The sequence below is a fragment of the Rhamphochromis sp. 'chilingali' genome (genome assembly GCF_963969265.1).
Source record: "Rhamphochromis sp. 'chilingali' genome assembly, chromosome: 15".
NCBI classification, from domain to species: domain Eukaryota; kingdom Metazoa; phylum Chordata; class Actinopteri; order Cichliformes; family Cichlidae; genus Rhamphochromis; species Rhamphochromis sp. 'chilingali'.
In genome coordinates, this window is record NC_137942.1 from 15635292 (window position 1) to 15662971 (window position 27680).

At 38.6% G+C, this 27680-nt stretch overlaps 1 protein-coding gene across 5 annotated transcripts; it reads left to right on the forward strand.

The window, feature by feature from the left end:
* LOC308411168 (nuclear GTPase SLIP-GC-like) lies at positions 1-23962 on the forward strand. 5 transcript variants are annotated; one of them, XM_080904947.1, is made up of 20 exons: positions 1-140; positions 256-300; positions 1644-1668; positions 1884-1970; positions 3112-3196; positions 6666-6885; positions 7029-7286; positions 8980-9186; positions 9294-9469; positions 10181-10265; positions 10345-10432; positions 10575-10696; positions 10982-11155; positions 11248-11396; positions 11951-12001; positions 14741-14840; positions 14985-15093; positions 21203-21333; positions 21474-21555; positions 21685-23962. In XM_080904947.1, the coding sequence occupies exons 1-20, from the start codon at positions 138-140 to the stop codon at positions 21747-21749; spliced, it is 2262 nt and encodes a 753-aa protein (XP_080761073.1). In that variant the 5' UTR covers positions 1-137; the 3' UTR covers positions 21750-23962. The 5 variants fall into 5 exon arrangements, 4 of the variants coding, with proteins under 4 accessions (XP_080761073.1, XP_080761072.1, XP_080761075.1 ...); XM_080904946.1 differs by having other exon boundaries at positions 3109-3196; positions 21685-23959; XM_080904949.1 differs by lacking the exons at positions 21203-21333; positions 21474-21555; positions 21685-23962 and adding an exon at positions 15341-15402 and having other exon boundaries at positions 3109-3196.
* The last annotated feature ends 3718 nt before the right edge of the window (positions 23963-27680 follow it).

Consider the following 27680-nt stretch of genomic DNA (forward strand, 5'->3'; position numbering starts at 1 on the left):
AACACATACAAATCCCCTGATCGGCCGTGACAACTCCTTTGGGCTTCATCCATTCCAGCTTGAATTTGGACTTTGCCTTATTTTTGTTTTTACTACGTGTTACTGATTGGCACCTTGCTGCTGACTTCAAAGTTACCATGGTATTCACACACTAAAAACTATGTATTATTGAAAACTATAATTTTGAAAAAATTATTTACTAGAATTTATACATTTTATACAGTTATGGATTTGAAACTGTCTCCATTTTGCTAGGAAGAACAATACACAAGTCAGGAAATGGACAGTTTTGCAACTCAAGTAAGTTCAATGCAGTTTTATTCTGATTTCATATTATCTGTAACATAGATTACACATTCAAAATCTGAACATTTTACATGGTCTTGCCCTGAAGAGTTTTTTAAAGGAAACAGGACAAGGTAAGGCATGTTCAATTTAATTTGTCAGATGAGTGTGAGATTCCCTGGTATAACTCCATGGGTGGTAAAACCAAGAATAATGACTCTGTGTCATAAGAATAATGACACAGAGTCATAAGAATAATGTATTGAATATTGAAAATGAATTGGAGTTAAAAAGAAATACATCCTGAGAAATTATTTTGTCTGTATTTTTAATCTCAGTGTTTAAGTGATTACATAATGAGGAAATTAGACCGTGACCGTTTGGGTGTGGTAAAAAGAGGAACTGTCAGAAAAGAACACAACAGGAAATTCCCTGCTCATTGTTTTCTGACCTAAACTGGAGTCGAGAAGAGGAAGTCAGGGAGCCCTGTACAGGGTTGCACAATTTCTTAAAGTTGGATTCCTTCCAGCCCAGGAGGAAGATGATTTTATCCGTGGCCAGGATGGTCTTTCTTCCTTTCCAAAACCCACTGCAAACAAAGTCGTAGATATTTAGCAACAGGATAGAGAGAGTACAGTATTGTAGGATGGTTAAGTATGAAGTGATTTTAAGTGTTGTAATTGAGCTGACCCTGCTAAAATCTTGCTTAAATAAAATTCCTATCTGCAGTTAAATTTGTGGACATTCGTTGTATGGTTCTCATCCAAGATTAAAAGGTTATACTTTGATAACAGTTTAGAGTTCTTATGGGTTATTCTAGTCAATTAATAAATAACACACCCTTGGGACCGTCTGTCCGGGTCTCTAAAATATACTTAGCAAATAACAAGTGCCATAGATCTAGATGAGAGCTGCCTTCAACATGTGGCTGTCAATTGGGTCTCACTAAGGGTTGCTGGTGGGTACCCAGAGTCAGAGGATGTGCAGGGTGGGCGCCTGGATTAAAGCAGTTAGAAGTTAAGCGAGTCCTCCTCACTGCCGTCTTAAACCAGTCTCAGTTCACCTAATAAAATACCCATAGTGATATAAAGACTCTGACCCGTTAGATGGAGAGTGGGTCCAGACCTCCTGTACAGGGGTAACTGAAGTCTAACAAATTTTAATACAGTTTTTACTGAAAAGCAAAAAGCTGATTTTATAAATTGAAAATCAGAATTTTGACAATTTCATCACAGATTGGATTGAAATTTTACATTTCAGAGCATGAGGTAGGGATTTATTAAACGCCTCACAATTTTTAAAGACTAATGTGTTTTTTCTATACTGTTTAAAAGTCAAATGTTTATGTTTGTCCTCAGGTTTTCCCATCCACATCTAATAAAGGTGAGATACATGTACAGTGTTAATTAGTTTTGTTGATCTAAAATTCATCCAAGTTTTCAAGGCAGTAATATTTTTGTTTGGACTAAATAAATCTGCTGACAACACGTTTCATTACTGAAAGTTTCAATGCATTCTTCTCTTTTTTTTTGTATTTTTAATATTTATTTATTATTTGTTGTCATCGTCGTCCTCGTTGTTGTTTTAAATCCACATAGGAAAGAGGAAGTCCAATCCTCAGGGCAAATCTAGCAAGCAGCCAGCAGCTAAACAACAGCGTGTGTCTACACCAGGAAAAAACTCAGGTATTTTAGTTTTTCTCTAAACCAGGGGTCTCAAACTCACGGCCCGCGGGCCATTTGCGGCCCACGTCACCTCTACTTGCATATTGATATGAAGAAATTGTTTTTTTTTAAATTATTATACGAAAAATGATTTAACACGACGGCAGAGCGTTACATGCTTGGCGCTTTAAGACTGTAGCCTCATGGGCGGTGTAGTCCTTGCTGCAGGGAGAACGTGTGGGACTGCCCCTCCCGCAGTGTGAGCTTGAGGGAGGGAGAAAAAGGAAAGTCTGATGAGTCTGATGAGTCCCAAAAAGAGTGCCTGATGAGCCCAGTAAGCTATTAAGACTCGACTGTACACTGTTTTCGTGTTTTCCTCCGAAACAATAAAGTTCTGCTGGAGCAGCCTTTCAGTGCCTCTTTCTGTCTCTCGCTAGCAAAGTTGACCCAGACAGTAAAGCTAGTTCCCAGCTACGAGCCCGACATGGAACCCAAAGTATAAGCCAGAGGTCTCCTTACCAAGGTTCGGAGCCGCGGACCTGGCCGAGGTAACAAGAGAGCGCAAACATGTTGAGAGCTGTGTTAGTTCAGTGAGAGGTTTATTTGGAAAGAAAACAATTTTCACTTGCAGTCGAAAACTAATGTGTATGCTTATACCTGCATTTTTATTTTGTTAAATACAAACAAAATTGTAGCAAAAGTGCTTCCATGTGTCTGGCCAGAAAGAGCTGTTTATTTGGTAGTTCAATGAAACTACTCTACTATACTGTACTATACTGCTGAGTGACTGTCTTCTGCTCGTCAAATACATTTCATTGCAATGTTGACCCTGTGCTAACTTGCATATGACAAATGAAACTTAAACTGAAAGGCTTCAGATAGTTAAGAGTGAGAAAAAAAATTCATTCATGTTTACAATTTTGTCTTGTTACACAATATTTGGAATTAAATAAAACAAACAAAACACTACATTTTAGGAAAATATTAGAGGGTGTTTTCGTGTTTGGTTTTTTGTACTACTTGGACACTAAAGTGGCCCTCCAATGAGATGACGGTACCAGAAGTGGCCCACGGCTCATTTGAGTTTGAGACCCCTGCTCTAAACAATGGCACCTCACATCTTCCACTGGTTTCTAATCTTTTACTTTTACATTGACAGAAGCAGTGATACTGCCTAATATTAAAGGCATTATGGAAAAGGTCACGGCAAGACTACAAGATCAAAATGAACTAAGTGCTTTCCTAAAGTGAGTATAAACTTGTGTATATTCTATGTTAGATGAATCATTCCCTAAGAGGTTGTTGTTACTTTGTTCAAAAGTTTCCCTGAAATTGGCAACAAAACAAAATAATAAAAAAACAAAACAATAGAATAGCTGTAACACTTTATGTTTTAGTGGTAATCAAGTTTTATTCAATGACACCAGCATCTAGACTTTTCCCTTATAGAATAGTGATAAAATAAAAGATTTGAATTTATGTAACTTAATAAAAGCAAAGACTAGTAAGTGGAAAAACATTTCCCAAAACCCATGAGGCAAAACTAACTGAAATAGTGTAGAAATATTTAACAATATTGTGTGCAGTATTTGAAATTAAACATTTTAATATAGGGACATTAATTTGTAACGCAATAATAAATTAACAGTGAATGTTTTTACATATACTATGATACTATTTTTTTTTTTTTACAATGCTGAGCTCATACTACTGTATATCTCATTATTTTTGTAGTGTAGTGAATCTAATGTTTATTTTTGTGTGTTTGTTGTAGTTTTTCCAGTTCTCATTAAATCGAAACAGTTGAACATTGCAATAGGTGACTTACCCAGTGAGTTAAAACTGGATTTCACATGATTACGTTCTGAATAATTTTATGTAAGATATTTGTACATTAACAGTGATTTTACATTAATATGTTTTTGCATTTAAACAAAGAATGTCTATAAGTTAATTCAAGTAGAATGTTATATACTTTTTCATAAATAAAAACCAGTTTATAAGCAATTCTAACCCCAGGTCTGACACCTGCATAAGAAATATACTACACATATAGATATAAGTTATAGTATATTATATATAAATGTACCTGTCCACTGTTAATTACATTTCACGTGAAGGAAAGGGATCTCAAAGCAAAAGCATTCTCCAAACCTAATATAAAATTGTGTTGTGTTGGGTTTAACTCAACCCTGCTGGTAAACAGAAGCTGTTACTGAAAGCAGCCACACAGACACTAGTGTCCATTTCACTTGCAAGGGGAGCTTCACGGAGGGCAGTGTTGCCACTCACCTGTCCAAGCAACTCACACTCCTCTCCGTCCGGCTCACTGTTTTATTGACAACAGAGGTTAAACACAATTCAATTAACCATGTGACAGTTTTAAGCAGGCATGTGTGTGTGAGCAAAGCATACACCTGTGTGCGTGCATGTGTGTGTGTGTGTGTGTGTGTGTGTGTGATGGACCGATCAGTGAAAGAAACTTAGGCACAGGTTAAAGTCCAAAGAAATTATTTTTTATTTAACCCAAAAAACATAATTGGTTAAATCATGCAAAAAGAATCAAAATCTTGGGCCCATAAAAGAGGTCAAAATAACAGAACTCTACTCAAAGTTGACAACTCAAACAAACTGACCTAACTTAACGAGACAAAGGGGAAACTTAAATAGTGGCTGATCAGCCCACAAAAACAGGAGAAGGGGTAAAACACACAAAACCTAACTAAACCAAACATAATGAACTCCAATTCCCCCCCATGGTCCTGAGTTATGGCGTGAACCAATTTGTAGTCTTCCTTTAAAGCTCGCTCCGCCCCTTTTCCACCTCTTGGCTCCTTAATCAAGGGACTGGAACAGCTGCAACTAAGGTAACTCAGAAAACAAAAAATTAATCATACATAACAGTGTAAACTAAAATGTGCGCACTTATTTTAGAATGCAGTGTTATGTGGATATGTGAATTAACTCTAAACCAAAACCAGTTATTTATTGTCCTGTAAATTAATTCCTATATTTAAAGAAAGACATGTGAATGCAATGTTACTTATAAGCCTCTACACTAACATGGTGGGTATTACCACTGTGTGGCTGTAAGTGCAGCCATCACAGTGTGTGTGTGTGTGTGTGTGTGTGTGTGTGTGTGTGTGTGTGTGTGTGTGTGTGTGTGTGTGTGTGAGACATCCTGACACCATACAAAGCATGATATTAATCTCTCCAGTTGCCCTCTTACAGAGTGTGTCATGCAGGAACAGCAGAAGTGAGCATCTCGCTAAACTATAAAAACAGGAACTTGCAACAGGTCATATCTCAAATGAACATTTAAAGGTGTGAAATCTTGCACTTTAATAGAAGAGAACACTCTGGTTTCTAAAGCTATAATGGAAAATTATAGCATTGAGACTGATCCTCAGTCTGCACAAAGCTACATTAGTATTTTAATCAGCACACATACAAGCAATGGAACTAAAGCTGATCTAGCTCTTTTTACATAATGACAACCATATTAAGACACATAAAAGTATGGTTGTATATATCTTAGCACAAATGACAATCTTAAATTATTAATTCTGACAGTTGTATAATATATATAGTGTATTCTTTTATCTATAGATAAAAAAAACATCAAGAAAAAACATGAAGAAGTCACAAGAAAAAGTTTAAACAAGGAACGTTTGTCCATCAAAATTATTTATTAATCAAATAGACAAAACACACCTTTAAAGTGGGAGTCACAAGTTTGTTTCCCACCTGGTATCCAGTAAGGGTCCTGGCTAGACCCCCTATGCTAAAAAACCAAGCCCCGGAATGGCGCGGCTACATTCGCAGCCTGTCCGCAGTTCGGACGTGAGCATTTAACTACATGTTGTACTCTCTACAATTATGTGACAAATAAAGTTTGTTTGTGTGTGTTTAAGTCCTGTTCTAACAAAAAAGACCACAAGTTGGTGGATACATTTTATTTCAGTCTAATGCCTCTATGGTTAAACCTGAAGCTATCATCAGTAAAACTGACAATGTTTTTTTTAATTTTAAAAACTGTTACATAGAAACAGTTTCATTTCATATTTGAAGCCCTGTTTTATGGGCAAGAAACTACTACAGACAAACCACAGCACATAATATTTACATCACAGGTGTCGAACTCCAGGCCTCGAGGGCTGGTGTCCTGCAGGTTAGAGATCCTGCCCTTGGTCCAACACAAGTCTCCAGAGGCCTGAACTAATCATGTGATTCAGGTGTGTTGACCCAGGTTGAGATCTAAAACCTGCAGGACACCGGCCCTCGAGGCCTGGAGTTTGAAACCCCTGATTTACATCATTACAGTTAATTACTATTTTATTGCCATTATTACCAAATACAAATGAATTATTAATGATTATTTCAGCATTATAATGTGCTTATAGTATCCAAATAAAAAATTAAACATATAAATTTAATTACCTTATTGTTAACAGGCTACTAAGGCACTACTCCAAATTCCAAATACTGCACAGCTAATGCAATTTTACTTGTAGCAGTTTTTCATACTGTTACCAAAATATTTCTATACTATTACAAATTGTTTTTTTTCTCATGAACGTTTTTGCAATTGTTTTCACATTATAAGCATAGCTATTATTCTACTATATACATTTTAAAATTAGTTATTACATTGATATTTACATTTTTGATGTATTTATTTGATTTGATTAACCCATGTTTATTCTTGTTCTTTAGGAAAAAAATAACAGAATTGGACAAAGACAAGAGGGTACAAATCGGTGTTTTTGGTGAAACCGGGGCAGGAAAATCCTCTTTGATAAATGCAATCATTGATGAGGAAAATCTTTTGCCCTCTTCTGATGAATGTACCAGTGCATGCACCTCAGTCATCATAAAGGTGGAGGCCTCAGTGGACGACAAGTATCAGGCACTCATTGAGTTCCTTAAAACAGAGGTAAAGTCATATGTTTATTGTTACTTGGAGCTAATTAATATGCTAATCCAAGAGCCTCATTACGACTGCAAAAAGACAGTTTGTAGTTGCAATAAATTCTATTTAATAAAACCAGTGTTATTATTATTGTTGTTGTATTTTAGGAGTGGAACGAAGAGTTGTGGTATTTGCTTCAGTCAGCTGGAGATAAAAACAATGAAGAAACAGCTGATGATGATGATGATGATGATGATGATGATGATGATGATGATGACAGTAATGATTACATTGAGAACAAACTGTCAGCACTGTACGGAGAAGAATGGAAAAAAAATTCATTTAAAGACCTAACGGAGAAAAAATGTTTCAGTGACATTCATGAACTTCTTAAGTCTGGGACGAAGACTTTCACATGTAAAACTGTAAGTCAAAAATTCTCTCTGTCTCTCTCTTTCTCTCTCTATCTATCTCTCTCCCTATAGTCAGATAACTGGAGGAATCACAGATAAAAATCATTTATAACATAGAACTCAGTTAGGAGGCTAATAAGCTAATAATCAGGTGAAGAACTGCCCCACGGACTACCTCTTAGGTATGCTGTCTTATTGAGGGGGATCCAATGCAACTGGGTGTATACCTCACCTCTGCCCTGAGAGCACACAGAGAAAATAAACCAGCAAACAAAAAATCCAAAAACAAACAAAAAACAACAGAGCCAGTTTCTATCTGCCCAAACCCTCAAAGTTAGTTATTAGATAATATGTATATATTTACTGTTCTTAAAGTAATTATTTTACCTTGTGCTTTAACTTGATTTTGTTTGGCTAGTACTAGCAATTTCATTTTCTGTTTTATTTTCTGTGACTTTTCATATATCTAATTTATTTTACTCCATTAATGTTCAGTGTTTTTTGACAGCTTTTTTTAAAATCACTTTTAAACATCACTTAATTTTACTTTGCTTTTGACTTCTAGAGTCTTGTGGATTAAACGGTTTAGAAATTATACTAAAAGTGTATATGCACATAAGAACCTATTTTTAAATCTCTACTGTAATCAGACTGGTCAACCTCCCACAATAATCATGATATACCACACTGGCATTTGTTGAGTCTGTGTTTCCACAGGCCCCACTAGTTTAGAGACTTATTCCTCATGAAGAACGAAAACAACACAATACATCTTCAACCAGTCCTTTACTCGCTAACGAGGGAAGCTTGGTCAGTCCTTCTTGGTCCAAGTCCTTCAAAGAGCAGCCCTCCTCGTAGCCTTTTTATTTCCATTACAATTTACACAACATAACACAACACAAGCACCTCCCACTGTAAAACCTCCCTTGGTTACAAAGATAAGGCACTATGTGTGTGTGTATGTGTAAGCACGTGTGTGTGTGTCCTCCTGATCACAACTGTTTTTAACAACATCCTTGGTCATAAAGAGGGTAATCTCCCCCACACCCAATTTAAGGCTCAATTCCTGTATTGGTTCACCATACACAACACAGGTGAAGCCATAAAAGGGCAGGAAGCTTACCAAACATCAAACAGAACCTTCACATGGGATGTATCTGTGATAAAACACTACAGCTCCCCCCCCCCCCCCCCCCCCCCCCAACCCTTAACAGGCTGGGGAGGGGGACAAAGGAATGTCGTTGATCACACAGTTTAAACTAAGACTTTACAAATTTAAGAAACACAATGACAACATTCAACAATTTGACTCTAACAGCATTAGAAAAGGAATGTTTATTAAGTGAAGATTTTTGTTTGACTGTTTTATTATTGGAAATTATCACTATGACGTTATCTTGACGATAGCATTGGCTGTGCAAAATCTGGTTTACTTCCTAGACAGGATATTTAAACAATTCAAGGTGATAAGTGTTGGGTTAAGTTACAGTGGTGCTCTGCATTTGGAAACTCATACTCAATTTCAGAAACTAAATCTTCATTACAATTAGTGCAGTACTTGATTATTGACATAGTTTCAGGACCTGTTGTTGAAAAATACTAACACTCTGACATTCTCTGGGATTTCTACAGGATTTCTAACCAGTTAGCCTGGTTATTGTGATGTTGAAGGGGCACTATACATTCATGTCTTTTTTTATTGCAGGCTATGGACTTATCTGGCAAACTTACCCCATACACAATGAATAGCCCTTTACCTTCTCAGAGCAAAAAAGGAAAGAGGTACTATTGGCCAATAGTGAAGTGTGTGACTGTCAAGGTGCCAAACAAGGATCTTCTCCAGCATGTCACACTTGTGGACCTTCCTGGAAGTGGTGACTGTAACAAGAGCAGAGATGAAATGTGGAAAAGGGTCATTTATTCACTTTTACTGCTTTGTTATCTTGAACCAGAAATGACATCTTGTCAAGAATTGATGATTAACGATTAATTGTTAATATGACTATTATTCCATTTCAGATTGTTGGTGATTGTTGCGTTGTGTGGATTGTGACTGAGATTAAAAGAGCAGCATGTAAAGAGATAGCCTGGAAAATCTTGAGCCGTGTCAGTAGGTTCATTGGAAATGGTGGCGAGTGCCAGCGTATTTGCTTTATTTGCTCCAAGTCTGATGTAACTGGAATTTCACATGGCCGGTAAGTAAATTAAGATGTCAAGAATTTAAAAAAAAAAAAGAAGAAGAAGAAAAGAAATTAGATAGTAAAGCATGTTGTATCTAGGTGCAGGGTAATTCCTTAAAGATGAGACAAATCTCAAAAACATGAATATTAATACTGAGCAGACTCAGAGGCAGGTACAAGTTTAGCACGTTTATTGAACCAGTGGGTGGAGAATTCCTTGGCAAGAAGAGAGTTAAGTTAGCAATGGCAGTGCAGGGAAACATTTCCTTAAAAAAATCTCAGAGAATGGATTACAAAGGGAAAGTTTGATTCAAAGAGAGTGACAGAGATATGCAACAGACTGTCTGGCTAACTGAGGGGAGCCCAGGACATAGAAAACAGAGATTTTTTGAGTTTGACTAACTGCAACAGACAGTCCACAGTACATAGATTGGAGGCAGGTGTACCAGCCAAGAGCTGACTGGGGTCATGCCACCAAAACCTCATAGTGGGCTTCCCATTACACTCAGTGAGAGAAAGAAAGACAAGGGTGAGGAACAGCTGGAGAGCAATGAGCGGTAAAAGAGAAAAAAGTGAAGAAAGAGGCATGGAGGCAGACAGTGGCATGATAGCCTTTGTACAGGGTCTATAAAGTTTTAGGAAAAATAGTATATCAATGACCAACAAGAATGTGCTGGCATTTCTCTCAGTGATTTAATGCTGGGTAACACACATGTATTCTTATAGTTTGCCAGGTGAAGTCCATAAACTCATAGTTAAGAGAAACACACAAGCCAAGGAACAAGTAAAGCAAAAAATAAAACATAAGAAGGTGAGTTTTATAGGTAGAGTGAAAATCTAACCCAAAAACAATAGCAAGAAAGCTTTAAAATGTATTCAATTTTCTCCAGAAACACTTCAGTGATGACTGTTTCGAAGTGTTCACAGTGAGCTCCTGTGAGTTCCTACAAAAAGAGCATCTAGATCCAGAAGAAACTGGTAGGTGAAGTTCCCTGATATGAGCATGTACTAGACATAAAGCAGATATCAAATGCTGCTGTTGTAGTCTAGTTTAATTTCAAATAATGGCTATTTTTATTACAATTAATGTTAAAATGAATTATTCAATTATTATCAACAGAAATACCCAAACTTCAAAAACTTCTGAAAGAGCTCAACAACCTTCACTCAGAGACAAAAAATTATGTGTCTGGAGCTTTTACGATTCTGTCTCTGATTCAAGATGCCAAACACAAAAAAGCAGTAAGATACTCAAGTAATAAAATTCTTCTATTTGTATTACCTATCAAAAGCAAAGGTTAATAAGTGATATATATATATATATATATATATATATATATATATATATATATATATATATATATAAAAATTTTCACTGAAAGCTTTTGTATTTTTTATTTACTTTTTTCTAAAAGAACAAAACAAAAAAACCTTAAAATAAGTTTACTGACACTGAATCTAGAACTGCATTTTCCATCAGGTATTGGCATTTATAATTTTGTTTTTCTATTATGTTTTTATTTTCAGGGTGATAAAATGTGTGCAGATGTGTGTGCAAAACTTAAAAACACCCTGGGATGCAAATATGAACAAATCAAGAAAGAAATAGAAGAGGTCTACAAGACCTTTGAAAAATGCCTTAGCAAGGGGGTTGAAAACTCCAAAAAAGAAGATGAAAAAAAATTGACGAAGTTATTGGACGTATGTATTTATTTTAAAGACTGCATTAAAACTACTTATTTTGCCTTTCAAATGGCCTTATGTTCAGGAATTTGTTTTCTGTTTTGTTTCAGAAAGAGGATGGCCGTGGTTTTCACAAGACATTAAAGTCTGTTGTTTTGGGAGGTGGCGTCCACAAAACAAGGAAAGAAATAAACTTCAACGTGGAATTAGCTTCATGCCTGACTAACAGCATTGATGAAAAATTCAGCAAGATCTTCCCGTAAGAATCCTGTATATTTATACCTTCTTCAATTTCTTTTTATTAATGGAAAAGATGATCATAGTGTTAACAATGGTACTATAAATGGTAGATAATAATATGGTTTATTAAACTGTTACCCCTAATCCTAATTTTGAAGGGATCAACCCTTTTGAGGAAGCTCCCTACAGGGATCGTGACAAGACTCATAAAGAAACCAAAATTAAACAAAGGAAAATATCTACAGACAATAAGAATTAAGACAACAACTCAAAATTTGGTTTAAAACTGGGCACAAAATTTATACCTACGTGATGTACATTTATTCTTGATTCAAAGAAAATTAAAAAAATATATACATATCCATATTTATATATTGTTCAAGTGCCATGACTAACCTTGCCACCCATCCAACATGTGTTCTCTCCTCACTATACTGTTGTGCGTGACAGTACTTTTCCTGCCTGATTTATTTGGAGTTGTGATGATGATGATGGAAAGAATAATGCCTGTAACAACAATATGATTATTTTGGCACTTTTTTAAAATTTTCCCCTTGTTTTCTCTCCCATCAGGTGTGCCTCCTGGTCTGACACTATACGAATCAATCCTGCAGTTACATACAAGTAAATATACACTACACGCAAACACACATTTTAAGTTAAATTATTCTTATTTATCTAGTCTTATTTGCATTTAGTTTTGTTTAACCTCAAAGTCTTTGTCCATTTCTTTGGTGTTTAGCATACAAGTACAATACAAAAAACAGAAAAAAGAAGGACCTAATATGGGCTTAAAACTTGTCCATCTTTCAAGCATGGAGAAAAAACAAAATACTTACTAGTACTATTACACAAAAATATACATATACATTTGTTTTTTTTGTTTTTTGTGTCCCGTTTGGATCTTTAGCCATCAGAATTGTTGTCTTAAGGCCAAGAAAGATGCCAAGCGGATTTATTTTACCAAGTGGATCATCATGGCCTTGGCATATTGGTCCATTTGATTGACCTTTATTATAAGTATGAATTTATTTTATTTTCAGTTGCTACAAACGGGACAGACATGACTGGGGGATAGGACAGGGAGAAAGAATGAAAGAAAGAGAGGGAGAGAAAGAAAACCAAAGGGGAGAAGAGACGGTGAGAAGGGGGGGAAGAGAGAAAAAAAACAAAAAACAAACAAAACACCTGGATCACCTGTATGGAGAAAAAAAACAGAAGAGAAAGCAAACAACAAAGAGCAACATAATAAAAAAAACAGCACCATCACAATAAACTAGCTAGCAGTAGATAACAGTAGATACTAAATAATAAACGATATTGTGCAGCAACCAAGATAGACAGCGCACAATGTGCTTTGAGGCAGCAGCCAAGAAAGGTGTAGTCCGCGTCTGTGAACACCCGTGTGTACACCTGTGTGCACACCTGTGTGGATCAGCATGCTTGTATTCCGAAGGTTTCTCCATGTAACGATCTGCTAGGGAGTGTGAGGCGCCATAGCCCCGTCCACCAGGGTATGAAGCAGGTATGGAGGAGATCCAGGCCCCAGATATCCAGAGGCCCCAGCGTACAAGGACCCGAGGAGGACCACCAAAGGGGGGGGAACCGTGCCACCCTCCTGGGAAGAGCTGAGTAGAGCCCCAAAGGAGAGGTCACCCAGCAGCTACGAAGCAGAGGCCAGAGGGGGTTGCAGTGGCGTGCCCGCGGGCTCTGCCGGCAGCCAGCTGTGCCAGAGAGGACCGAGCTTCAGGCCCAGAGGCCTGAGGGCATCCCACCCCCCGGAAGGAGCCCAGACGGGCCACAGGCGCCTGGCCCCGCCAATTGGCCACCAGGAGTGAGCCGGTACATACATGAGCGCCCAGCCCCAGACGACAAGGACCACCAACACACCAACGTCTGAGGGCATCAGCCACCGGCAGGGAGTGTGGTGAGGGGAGATAGGCCTCCGTACTTTAGAGGGCCTGAGATGTACCCAGAGAGGTTGAGTCTAAGACACAACCTGACATATAGACACAGACGAACAGGCACACGCGGACACAGACGTGCATTCCCACCCCATATGCACAACCAAATACTCGGCACTCACCCAACGTGTAGACAGACACAAATAGACACTGCACAGACAGTCGCACTCCCCAAACATACTCTATATCCCAGGTCCAGGTACCCCCGCCCTCAGAGGGGCAAGCCGCACCTAGACCCAGGAGATGTAACCCTTCTCTCTGGGGTGGAGGCAAGCGGACCACCTCCTTATCTGCAGTAGTAGGGAGGCCCCGCATCCCAGACCCCAGTCTGACAGCCAGCACCTCCTCCCAGCCCCCCAGCCCTGATGGCTAACAGAACCGGGGTGAGTGAAGACCTCAAACCTCCCTACGCCCGCTCATATGTAGTGTTGCTGTGTGCTGTTCTAAAGTGCATTTAAAACTCAGGAGAGCATGGTACTAGCTTCCTCTCAGAGAGCAGCACGGCTCTTCCCGAAAACCTTTAGTGTCTAAATGCATTTAAAATTGAGGGTAGGGCACCAGCGCCAGAGGTGGGTTGGAGTACACCGACCATCCTCTGGATGCTGTAAAACGTGCCCACCCCCAAGGCCCTATATGTATGTGTTATGTGAGAGTGTGAGTAATGTGGATGTCTAGGTTGCAGGATAAAATTGAGGCACAGGCGGTCAGAAGGGGACAGAGGGGGAGTGCCTCCCCTGCACCCTGGTGAGATACCTGCACCCCAAGCCCTGCGTGTGTGGGTGGGTGTGGTAGAGCGGGAATAGGGAGGCAGCTGAGGATGGGGAGGGAAGAAAGGGAGGGGCAAGTGGCCCCTCCCTGGGGCCAGCTCCCCCGCTGACCCCAGTAGGCACCCCCACACTCTGGAACCCACCAGGGCAAGGGGGCCCAGGCCCATCCGGACCAGGGCCCGCAGCTGCAGCACCGCCCAGCCCCACAGAGTCCGGGGCAGCCCACCCGACTCCACCCCAGAGAAAACTGCACCCACCCCGTCATCCAATCAACTCCCAAACTACACAAGACAATAGACACCCAGGTTGAGTTCATTCTCCACCTCTCCTATATCTCTCCCCCCACCTGCAGAGTGAGCTCCTGTAGTGAGGAGACCACCTGCAAGATATAACAACCTCCCCACCAGTTAGAGAGCCCCCTAGTAGGGCCGATGCACCAGAGGTCCCCTGCACTGGGGCTGAGCCCCTCTGCACCCACCCGCCCACTGCTCCGGCGACACAACAGCCAGGACCCAAGCTCCCAAGGCCCGGCCAGCACCCCAGACCGGGGGGTATACATTTGTATAAGTTACATCTTTTTTTTTAATAAACATCTCAATACTGTCATTCTGAAGTGATTTAACATATTTCAGACCATTCAATGGATCCATTAGTGCATTTTCGCTTGGAACCGATTTACTGACTACTGAGTGCAAAGATCTAAAACTACAACTGGATTTTCTCAAGATGGAGGTAAAAGTCTAAACTCTCCTTTTAAACAGAATAGTCAACAGATGAACCTAAATACTCCCAAAATAGCCTTGATTTGTTTTTTGTTTGTTTTTTTTATTTTAATGATTTTTTAAACTCATTTTAATCCATTTTTATGTTTTTAAGGAAGAAAAAATTAAGGAGAAACTCAACGAAACCATCCGGATAGAAAAGAAAATGATCTACAACAGTCTGTTGGAGACAATTGAGACAAAGATGAAAGAATGCTATGAAGGTAAGAAAGGAGGTCAATGTATCACTACTTAAACATTTCATAATATACTCTCGGAAGTAATTATTTGACTTTTTACTTGTAAGTTTTTTTTTAATTACAATAAAATGAACTACCTATATTTTATATCAGTTTCATTATAATGTAGAGAGACAGAATATCAACCACAAATCCATGAAAAAATAAAATAACATAAAATTTGTAAATTGATTTGCATGTCATTCAATGAAATATGTGTTTAATCCCCAAGCCAAACATCACTTATTAAGGAACCTTTGTTGGCAAGCACAGCGGTAAGACATCTTCTCAACTCACCTTTAATGAAACTCCTTAAATCCTCTACATTTCTTGACTGCAGCTTGGGAACTCCAAGCTTCAGGTTTTAGTCCAAGAGTTTTCTGTACATTATCCCATCTGTTCATTGCCTTCTTAGTGTAGTGAAGCTGTACTGTACCCTTAGCAGAAAAACAGCCCCAAAGTACAATGTTTCTACTGCCATGCCTGACTGTGGGTCATACTCAACGCTTCTCTTCCTCCAAACATGATAGGTTGAATTTAATGCCAACGAGCTCTATTTTGGTTTTATCTGACCACAGCATATTCTCCCAAGTATTCTCTGATTCATTTAGATGTTCACTGGCAAATTTGAGATGGGCCTGTGCATATGTCTTCTAGAGCTGGAGGGCCTTGTGAGCACTGCAAGACTTCAGTCCATTACACCTTAGTGTGTTACTAATGCTGTTCTTGGTGACTATGGTCCCAAAGCTTCCATCAACATGTGCCTCTGCAGTTTTGGGCTGGTGCACCAGGCAAGATTTTGCATGGAGCTTCAGAGTGAGCGTGGTTAATGGCCGTTTTATATTTCTTTCATTTCTGAAAAACTTCAGCAGGGCAGCCAGGATCCAAGTGGTCCCAAATGCAGATACAGACAGAGGCACTGAGTTAGACTTAATGACAAAGCTTTAATAACAATCAGAACATTTTTACTTAGAGTTCTGGACATGAACCACGAACTATGGTGGGAGTCAGGTGCTTGATGTTGTGAACATGAAGTGGGAGCTATAGAGGGCTCGTTTGGTACCGGGCCGCAAGACTTGAGGCTCAGGTGTGAAATGTATGGTTTTCAGGGTTTTTATCGGTTTTCAGCGTTATTTTGTTATCGTTTTGATCGGTTACTCGGTTTTCCTGGGTCTTTTCACGTGTGTTATGAATAAATCTTCTTTTTTTCGGTACCGGTACTAGTTTTATTTTGTTGTATTTATCCGCGACACCTTAAAGGCCGGTCCGTGAAAATATTGTCGGGCATAAACCGGTCCGTGGCGCTAAAAAGGTTGGGGACCGCTGATCTAAATCACTGCAACAGAGGGACAATGAGTTTTCCAGAAACATTACCAGCCCAACACTAATGCAGGTTGGCAGCCGATCTGGCAAAGACTTGTTGAGTGCGCTGGTCTTAAGTAAAGGCAACTAATTCACCATCAGGTGTGGACAATAGGCAGGATGATGAGGTGGAGACTAGAGATGGCACGATACCAGTATCATAAATTTGGATATCTACCGATATGAATCCGATGTAGTGTATTTTATAATCAATAAAACTGTACTTTTAAATATCTTGCTGCAAGTTCATACTTAAGTTTTAAAAAACAAAACACTTAAGCTATTCTGTTATACCTGTATGCGAAAAATACACGCAAAATATTTCATAGTCCAGCGATACTGATCAATCTAATAAACTTAAACCTACACCATCCTCCCTATTGTGGTATTCTAAAGAGTACTTAGCAGAAATATTAACCAACCCAACTAACAGGGTTGCCAACTCCCATAGGGGAAAACATAAGGAACCACCCCCCACCTCATGATGTTTAATCAACGTAATCAATTTTAATTTAATGCATGTGCATTATTTTTCTACAATAATTAAATAGATTCAACATCTTTCTTCAACAGAATTGCAGACTGCACAGATGGTACCTTCCCAAGGGAAAAAGTATTATAGCTTACTAGGGTGTACATTAGATTTAATAGTTATTACGTTACTATATACTATAATGGACTTATATACATTTTACATCAGATTAAAACTTTGGTTGTAAGATTCATGTAATTATTTATGAAAAGCTAGACATATTAAAGAGAATAAGAAAGAAAAGTATGTCTTTGTGCCCCCCTTTCCCTGTTAATACCCTACCTGGCCCCCTGGCAAAACTTTGCTATATCCGCCCCTGCACAGTTACCAGCCATAAGCTACGTAGAAAATTATCCTGGTGTAGAAAGTAGTATTAAATAAATTCTAACAACAGTTTATCAAGCTTAAACATGCTGCTGTTGTTTATCCGCTGGTTTCCTCTTTCTGGGGCAAAGTGGGCGATATACAAACAAGAAAGACAGGACTTGCGACAGAATTGCCAATCAGCTGATCATTGATCAGTTTCATGATTGAAGTAGCAGCAGGAGAGGGGAGGGGGAGAGAAAAAAAAGACAGTCGCTCTTGATATTGGCTGTTAAGCTTAACATGGCTTTACAAACATTCAGAGATAAACTTACACACTTGCTTTACTTCTCCAGGATAGTTTTCTCTGAGATGAAATGCCATGATTTGGAATCGCATAGCGAGGCTCCAAATGCTCCACCAGACCGCCGACAGGTCTCGCACGCCACAGGTGCTCTGTAATGTGATGCATACTGCTCCGACGTGCTAAGGTCATGAGCTGGGTTACGCCATGTCGCAAGTTTTGTGAGATGTTTCTGTGATTGTTAATGGATCGGATTAAATTTTTTATCTCTGTCCGATATTCAATCCAGTAATTTAAGTTCGTATCGGGCCAATACTGATACGTAATATCGGATCGGTCCATCCATAGTGGAGACCACAGCTTAGTGAAAAAACACATCCTCTCACCCGAACCATGATAGTCACCTTCCCACCGAGCTTCTCGCTGACCTCCTTGTAGCTCGTTCCAGCTGTGTGCAGGCCTACAATCTTGTCCCAGATGTCCTTTGACCGCTCTTTGGTCTTGTCCATAGTAACGGAGAAAGTGGAATAGAAAAAATTGATTCTGTGGACAGGTGTGCTTAACAGAGGTGGAAAGAGTACTAAAATATTTTACTCAAGTAAAAGTACTATTACTTTGCTGAAATTTTACTCAAGTACAAGTAAAATTATCTGTCTAAAAATTTACTCAAGTAGAAGTAAAAAGTAGCTCATTTAAAATGTACTCAGAGTAAAAGTTACATAGTTACTTTTTTGTCAGCAGGAGGACAGCCTCTTCTGAGTAGGGATGGGTATTGATAAGATTTTCACGATTGATTCTGTTTAACGATTCGATTCTTTATCGATTCTCTTATCGATTCTTTTTAAAAAAGGAGAACACTAAGGTCGATTAGCTTAGAACTTTGTTTTATATCTTCTCTTTGAACAAGATAGAAATGTAGGCGTAACATGGCCTTACAAACCCAGCAGTGAGATCTTAAGAGATCCAGCCTATGGCTCTTCAATGTGGTGTCACAGGGACCCCGGGGAAAAAAATTGTAAATGTAAAATAATAAAATAAATATTCTTCTGTAGCAATAACAAAGTATAACATAAATTATTCTGTAGCAATTACACAAGAATATCCAGTAATGTCCCTGCCTACAATTAAACACATTCACTTACCGAAAATCGGGGGCATCTGCTGTGGCAAACGGGTGCAAGCCTTTGACCACAAACTTAGTCACTGCTTGGTAACATTAGTCTATCCTGGCTTGAAAGGAGATGCTACCGGTAGACTGCAGCGAGAACTGCCAGCGAGCGCCAGCCAGACTCTGTCTCTCTCATCATGGTCACCTAAACGCGCAGTAATGGCAGATAAGGCAGATCGCGCTAACATAATATGCACTGTTAGTTGATTATTTACCTGCCGCATTAACGGGAGAGGACGTGCAAACGTTACCGCTGCTGCTGGGTTGAGATTCACGAGTCCGGAGCGGAATTAAAAACACGACATTCATTTAAGGTTATCACGTGTTTTGTGAGCAAATTCTTTTGCATATTTGTAGTGTTTCCTCCCTTAAATGAAGTATCTACTTTGCAAGTATTGCAAGTTGCCCTGTTGTCATCCATTCTTGTAAAGTATAACCAAACTTTTTAGCGTTTGAGCCGCCATGTTTCCTGCCAGGTAAATGACGCTCCGCAACGTGGTGACATCATTCAGGGCGACTGGAATCGATAAGGGAATCGTTTGCAAAAATGGCAAACAATTCCAAGGAATTGAAACAGTGGGAACCGGTTCTCAACAAGAACCGGTTTTCGATACCCATCCCTACTTCTGAGTAGTGCAAAAAAGACAATGGGATAAATCTCAAAGTAGTTGTTTTTTAATTAAAAGAAAAACTTTACAAATTAAAGTGCACTGGCAGTTAAACTGCAAGTCTATACATCAAAATGGATAATGGTCACCAAACCAACCAACCTGTCAAAACCATATAATTCTTTTACATGAGAATGTGTTCTAAACTGTCAAATAAGAGAACAAGTACTGAATTGAGCTGTACGGCCGCTGCTATAAAAATGTGTTTTAATTTTTTAAACTTGGCCCTGCTCTGTTAATTTTGAGGAGCAATTCAATTCAATTCAATAAAACTTTATTGATCCTGAAGGTTGACCCCGAAGGAAATTGGGTTAAGGCTGCTGACCTTTGCCAGCGCAATCTTACTCTTCTGACCATACATACATTACACAAACATCACATGGGGAAGACAGATCAGAGAGGTATAACAATGGAAAATGCACAACATGAGGAAAGATAAGGAGAAAAAAATAACTCCCCCCAGACTGAGCTCCAACAGGGAGATCAGTTTGAGAACAGAAAAAAACACCTCTGCACATAGCACATGTTATTCTTTTGCCTGCAGTGTGAACATGTGTGGGTTGAGTAAGAAAGTAGCCGCTTCTGTCTTCTGTCTAATTTAACTATTTTTTAAAAATAAATTATTATTATTAACAAACAGGAAAAATGTAAGTAAACACATTTTCTTTTGGCAATTTACCAATCCAGTAAAAAAAATTTAAGTTGCGTGGACAACAACGTGCCCAATAACAGCTTATGTCTTAACTTAATGTGATTAACTTGAGGACAGCCTTTTTGCTAAAATAAATGTACAAGTTTCATTTAACTTACCTCTACATGCTTGCGCAGGTTTGATGTGGAATTTTTAAAAGCTGCTAACTCAGTCTCTCTGGGCAAACACAGCTTACACTGCATAATAAAGCTGTTGCCTTTCTTGCACTTGAAGCCGAAATGGTCCCTTAAATACGGCCAGGGGTTCACATCGGTTTCTTCGAGTTCAGGGTCAGCAGAATTCGACAGGGTTTCTTTTTTCGCTGGATCCGTACCACCGATGTCAGACTCCATCTTTATCGTGACCCAACGCCAGTTTGTTCTATTACCCATCATTCCCTGCAGTATTTCCGAAGCGCAATGTTGGGGGTTTTTTTTTGTTCTTTTAATTTACTCAGTAACAGGTGTGATTGAAAATGTAGCGAAGTACAATACTTTTTAAAAAAATATACTTAAGTAAAAGTAAAATTACCGACTTGAAAAATGACTTTAAAAAGTATAAATACACAAAAAAACTACTCAATTACAGTAACGCAAGTAAATGTAATTCGTTACTCTCCACCTTTGGTGCTTAATATACATAATGAGTTAAGATCAAAAGTATTTGCAATTGATTAATTATAATCTGTATGCAACATGCACCAGATCTGGCTGGGTTTTAGGGAATCAAATACCCATTTCACTCGATGGCATCCAAATCAATTTAGATGTTTTATATAATGTGGGTTTTTTTTCTAGATTTGTGATTGATATTCTGTCTTTCCACTAAAATTAGACAATTAGAGACTGTTAATTTCTTTTATTCATTCAGCAGAGAATGAAATAATTATTTCTTCTTAATGTATTCACCTTGATTGTGTATAGACATTTTACTTGATTTTTTCTCTCATTGTAGAAGCATCGAGATTTAGCAAAAAAGACAATGAATATTTACAATAAACAAATAAATAAATAAACAATCATGATGATTCCTATAGTTATTCTGGCCCAATTTTATATCGTTGTAGAGGCAGCAAAATGTGGTGGAAATGGCCAATTACACAATATGAAGACCATTATCAAGAGCCATGTACGCTCAAATAAGGAAATGTATGAGGAAGCAAAAAATGCCATGTTGGAGAAGGTGGATGCTTTAAAGGTTTGTCACATTTTAAAATGTATGTTATGTAGTCGTTGCTATTTTTTCCTGTTCTATTTTTGTCTTGTTTTATTTTCTTTCTGGCTGTTTTTGACCTGTTAGTCTCTGCTGAAAGCAATAAATTTTTGATGTTCAATTAGAGCACCATCCTGGAGGAGCTGGAGAAAGCCATGACAGAATCCATTGAATTTTCTCTCAGGACTGACAACAACTCACTCCCAGGTAAACAGAATATGTTAAAGTAAATAATTATTACTGAGCATTAAGTATCTCCACATCGTTAACGATAAATATATATACAGAATGATAATGCTTTATTTTGTTTTAACCTTTATCTATTTATTTTTTTAGATGTTTCAGAAGAGCTAGAGAAAGTGACAAAACATCATGATGAACTTTTAAGCAGTCAACATTAAAAAATGTAACTGGGTAAATACTGATAAAATGTTTTTGTGCTAAATAATGTGAACTGATCCACCCAGCAGTTGCTCTAAATCCATGGTGTATATACGGCTCCATTTTAGTGAAGCTGACTTTTTGTGAAGAACACAAAAACAACACTAGTGTGAACATTTTTTATGAACACTTCTTAGGCAAATTTTAGGGGGATTTTACTGTTTGTCCTCAATGGCTGAGCATTTATCTCTCTGATTATTTCAAAAAATTATTTCTGATATTTCAGGTCACCCGTGATATCTTCAGTCACATTTTTCAAGTTGTTTTGTGTTCTCTCTTTGAATGTTATGCTGATGCTTACTTTTGACTTTCAATCAAGTCTTTACATCTGAAGTCATTAGCCGTTTCCTGATACAAACTGTGCTTCAGGTCCAATTCATTAAGGCACTTGTGTTTTAACATGTTTTCATGCTTTGTATCTTGTTCTATTTAATCTGAACAAACCCCTGAAAAAAGTCGATGGTCATTGTTGCCGTCTCTGGGTTTTATTAGCCCTATTCATCGGCAGCACTTTTTAAAACCTTATGATATAACTACAGCCCAACCCATGCAGCAGTGCATTAATGACTAACCTCGTATTGTGGATGGATTATCTCAGCTGTTCTCCTGACTGAAGTTTGGTCGGTTTACAACATCCTGCCATGCAATTGCATTTGTCCCGAACCATCGGGAACCCTCGCGTTAATTTTTAGCGAGTGGAAGAAGGTTAGTGTTCATCCTCCAGCTTCACTGTGCTAATGTTTTTATAGTATGCTAACCATAGCTGTGTAGCTAGCCACCACGTAGCACAGGGGTGTCAAACTCAAATACACAGTGGGCCAAAATTCAAAACTGGAACAAGGTCGCGGGCTAACATTAATATTTATTGTAAAAAAAAATCTTCCTCCAGATTTAAGAATGAATCTCTTCTTATGGACTCAAACAAGTTTTGCTGAAAAACTTAATATGGAACAAGCAAAGCTTAATACTAAACAATATATATATTAGCTGTATAATACCAGTAGGCCAGCTTTAATAATAATTTGGTATGGCTTCACGGGCCAAATGTAACTAGGCTGCGGGCCAAATTTGGCCCGCGGGCCAGAGTTTGACACCTATGACGTAGCACATCATCATATACCAGCTATCCCAACTTCAGTAACGCTATAAAGGTCACTAATGTTTAGTTTTCTGTCTTGATTTATGTCGGAAGTGGTAGCAGAGCTCTACGTTTTAATTTTTCAGAAATCCCTCAGTCAGAATATGGTATAACTTCTTTAGGTTGAAACTAGTGAGCTAACTTCGAACTTCCTGTTATCTTCAAACTCTGTTAAACTTCATAAATGCTGTTTTCATGGATGTCTGGATGTTAAACTGCTTTGTCATACTTAGTAGAGCAGCCACACTGATAATTTTAGTAAAGATGAAAGAATATAGACAGTTTTAACTCTCAGTATTGCCGCAGTGTTTGTTTGGACCCAGAAACAGGGTTCATATGCCATCGCTTAACAACACAGTTTCATATAAAGACATATTTAGATAGTAATTCAAACCAGCAGTGGCAAGGTTTTAATCATAAAGAACTAAAACAAAATGGAAATACTGTATCTAAAATCTGATTGCTTTTTTGCTTTTGTAGTGGTAGTAGCTTTTTAATTAGTTGTGGACTTGAGGTAGATAGAAAATTAAAGAGAAATGAAAAGGTAAAAGGATTACGATGCAAACATTCTTGGTTCATGTCAACCAGGGATATTTGCATTGTATTTCTGTTGTGGTTTTAATTTTAAGGGTCTAAACCAAAAGAAGATCCAGAGCTTCATGATTTTAATTATTTCATTTACTTCCTATACTGTGTTTAAATATGTTATGTTTAGTTTTGCTTCATTAGGTGGGTACTTTTTTTTTTTAGGTATTTGGATTTAACCTTGTGAACAAGAATGACAATTTCAATTTGTAATACAAATATATCTTTTCTGCAATACAGACTTTGAGTATCATATGATTAATAAAACGGTAGCAAATAACTACTATCAACTTTTACTTAAGCTACAATATCATTTTGAATTTTGTTGTTACTAATCTATACTAATTCTAAATGTATGCATGTGCTTCGTTTTTGTATTGCTGTTATAATAAAATATAACTTGAGTTTAAAAGCATGTGTAGTCACAAGAACCGTTTTTTCTAATCCCATGAACATGAAAAAGGCATGTTTTATATTCATGCAAAAACATCCTTGTTGTAATGTAGTGGAAAGTGGCATGGTGGAATAATAGAGAGAATCTCCCAACAAACATTGGATGCATTATTTTCTATTTTAATTATTGCAAGCTTTTGTTTTTTGTGTGAGATATAGGCTACACCCATGTGGGAGTGGACATTTCACTCTAGTCTAGCTGCCAGCTATTTGAAGATGAATACAGGGAGTAGTTGATTGGTGATGATTTCAGCTCTTCTATTTAAAGGGGAGAGAAAAGAAGATTCAAGAGAGAGAAAATGGGAAGAAAGGAGGATGCGGGACACAGTTGCAGTAGGTTGAAGCCGGTTAAAATTCGAGAAAATGGCCTTTAAAATGTCCTGGACTGGTTTTACATTTAAAATAATCAGATAATACCACAAGGACAATTTGTTTTAATTAGGATTTATGTGGATTTGTTTTGATAAAAGACTGGATTACAAACTGATGGGTATGCTGGAACTTATTCATTTCTTGTCCTGGGGCCTTCTTGTTGGTCACTTATCAGTAGCTGGGGTTTGAGATTCCATGGAAACATCTTTGGGATTCTCCTTGATAAAGGAAAGGATAAGCCAAACCTTAACCTGATCACCTTCTTAACCTAAGGAGATCCTATTGGTTTTTATTGTGCCACTGAAGCATACAACTTAATCTTATTTGTTTAATTCAAGAGCACAGATGAACCTGTCTTGATGCTGACTTATCAGACTAAAGCTAGCTAACTCATTATAATTCGGAGAAAGGCTGAGCTTTAGGAACAAGCTAAAGAAAGCCTAAACTTTTAAACATCCCAGAGATATTTTCTCACCTTAACAGTTTAATATGAGAGATTGTGTGTTTGTACTGTGAAATATTCCCTATTGATTTGTGATAACCTTATTCATATTTATTTTAAATGAAAAAGCTTAGAGATAGGATGAGGAATTCAGCCATCAGGGAGGGGCTATAGTAGAGCCACTTAGTGGGAAGTTCAGCTCTTTTCAGAGAGCTGGCTCTTTTGTCACAGCTCCCAAAAAAGAGCTGGCTCTTTTGGCTCCCAAATGGCTCCTAATTTATTATCATCCACAGCCTCATATTTTAGCTTTACTTGGCAAATGTGAAAGCTTTGTGTTTTACATTTAGTGTTTTTATGAGAAGCCTTATTATTGCCTAATTTTGTGTATTTGTTTTGTTACAAAAGCAGGCATTCTTACTTTTGTTTAATATTTTAATCAAACTTTTCATTTTAATTTAACACAAAAACAAAACACTGCAAACAAATTCAGAGAACTGAAACAGAATCAAGCTCATTAGCCAAACAGCACGTCCTCAGTGCAGGTTGATATTCAGAAAAATCAAATGCCTCAGCTTGGATGGGCTTATCCGTTTTTTCCTCTTAGCTAGTATCTGCTTCTTTTTTAAAACTGCAGCCAGACGCTGCTTCGTGTACGGGTAACATATGTTTTTGCAATGCACTCACACTCTCCTCCTCACGGCTATCTATCGTCTCACTCACAGACTGAGGGGTAGTGATGTGCAGTAGCGGTGACAAATCTTAAATAAAAAGTGCATGCAAACCAGTAAACAAATTAAAACAAGTACTGTTGAGAAACAATAATACAAAAATTACAATTAAAATTCTCAGCAACAAAAATAATTGCTTTAAAATATACACCGTCCATTAGTTGACCTTAATCCTACAGAGAATGTGATGATTTTGTGGATAATTAAAGTCAGTCATATATCCACAAACACAACAAGCTGAAAGTCAGTGATGCTGCTCGGTTTGCAGTCCTGAATATCACGGCACAAGCAGGATTCACTGCACTGTTAATGTTAGCTATGTTATATTGCTGCCTCTGTTCGGTGGTGTCGAGTAGTGGTGCAACGGATCAAAAATCTCACGGTTCGGATCGGATCACGGTTTTAAGTCACGGATTGGATCAGCAAAAATAGAAAAAAAAGACAAAACTTCGACTCGCCATTTACTTATTTAAGTATTTTTTGCCTATTAAAAAACATTCAACTGAAGACTCATTTCACGCACTTATATAAAAACAAATTAAGGTGCAATATGGACATTATGGACCATGCTGGACATCCTCTGCACATGGCCATAAACAACCAGAGGAGTCTGTTCAGTGACAGGTTGCTTCTCCCAAAGACAAGAACCAACAGACTTAAAAAGTCCTTTGTCCCACACGCCATCAAACTGTTAAACTCCTCGCTGGAGGGGAGAGGGAGGGGAAACGGGGACAACGGAGGGGGGAACAAGTAAGCTGTAGTGCCTCTTCACTGTGCAATAGTTTTTGTTAATAACCAACGGTGTAATAGACTCACGATACTTGAAATGTGCCGTTCCCTTGTATATTCTTATTCCTGTTTATTCTATTTATCCCTTTTGTATTTTCTGTATTTATATATGTGTATATATGGTATATTTCTGCTCACATTCTGTCGGTGCTGTGCAACTGGAAACTGAATTTCCCGGAGGAACCCACCCGAGGGATAAATAAAGTTTCATCTAAGCTAATGTAATCTATGAATCTATAAATAGCAGCTGGATAGCGTAGTGGTTACACTACACGCCTTTGGAGCAGAGGATCGCAAGTTCGATTCCTGCCTGGGGCATCTGTATCCAGTAAGGGTCCTAAGGCTAGACCCCCTATGCTAAGCGAGCCTACCGCAGACATGAGCGAGACAGATAAATATGAAGGCATGCCAGCTCGGACGTCGCCCGGACCAACAAGGTCCGCGTCAGGTGTTGAGGAACCAGGGCACCCTGATGACAAGTGGGCTACTGGAACAAGGAGGCATCGGTGGGCAAGAGACGAAAACAGGGCGTTGTTGAAATGCTACTACGCAAGTAACCCTAGCGGAAGGGGCTACACGAATAGGATGAGGGACCTATGGATTCTTTGATACCCAACATCCACAATGACGGCGAAACAACTAGTAGCTCAGTGTTCCAACATTCGAAAGAAGGGACAGCTAGAGATTGACGAGGTACAACATAAATGCTACGGCAAGGAGGAGTCAGGACGCCAGGTCAGGGGGGAGATATCATCACCCCTACCCGAGATTGGGTACATAGCCCCAAGTGCGATAGGAGAAGAATCGTTGAGTGCGAGAGGAATTGACCTGAAAAATAGGATCATGGCCAAGCTTGAAACCTGGATCCCCCGTAGCCGGTTACCAAGATTACGTGAAGTACCCTCAGAAGGTCTGCTAGATGATGTTAATGCAGCACTATGGACGATACCTACAACCACAATTACCGACACTAACAAGCTGATCTACAATACGGCAACAGTGATCAGTGAGATGCTTGGCTACAAGTTGAACAGCCACAAGGGGCAGTACCCTCCATGGAGAAGGAGGCTAGAGGGCAAGATCAAAGTAGCACGGAGGGAGGTTAGCCAACTAACGGAGTTGCAGAAAGGTGCGGCAAAGAAGGTGCATAAGAAATACAGCAAACTGTCCATACCTGAGGCCTTGGAAACTGCCAAGCAAAGACACAGCCTTGGCCAGCCGCTTGAGGAGGTACACCAGAGAGATAGAAGGGAGAATAAACCAGCTGTTCTCCACAGAACCAGCAAAGGTGTACTCTCAGTGGCAAGGGAACAATAAGAGAACAGCACCAGACGGAGACGGAGCAATACTGGAAGAGCATATGGGAGAAGGACGCAACCCATAA

Excerpts from the sequence above, each read along its gene's own strand:
- LOC308411168 (XM_080904946.1), top strand. Across the intron at positions 301-1,643 it reads TGGACAGTTTTGCAACTCAA|GTTTTCCCATCCACATCTAA; the intron begins GTAAGTTCAATG and ends GTTTGTCCTCAG. Across the intron at positions 3,197-6,665 it reads GAACTAAGTGCTTTCCTAAA|GAAAAAAATAACAGAATTGG; the intron begins GTGAGTATAAAC and ends CTTGTTCTTTAG.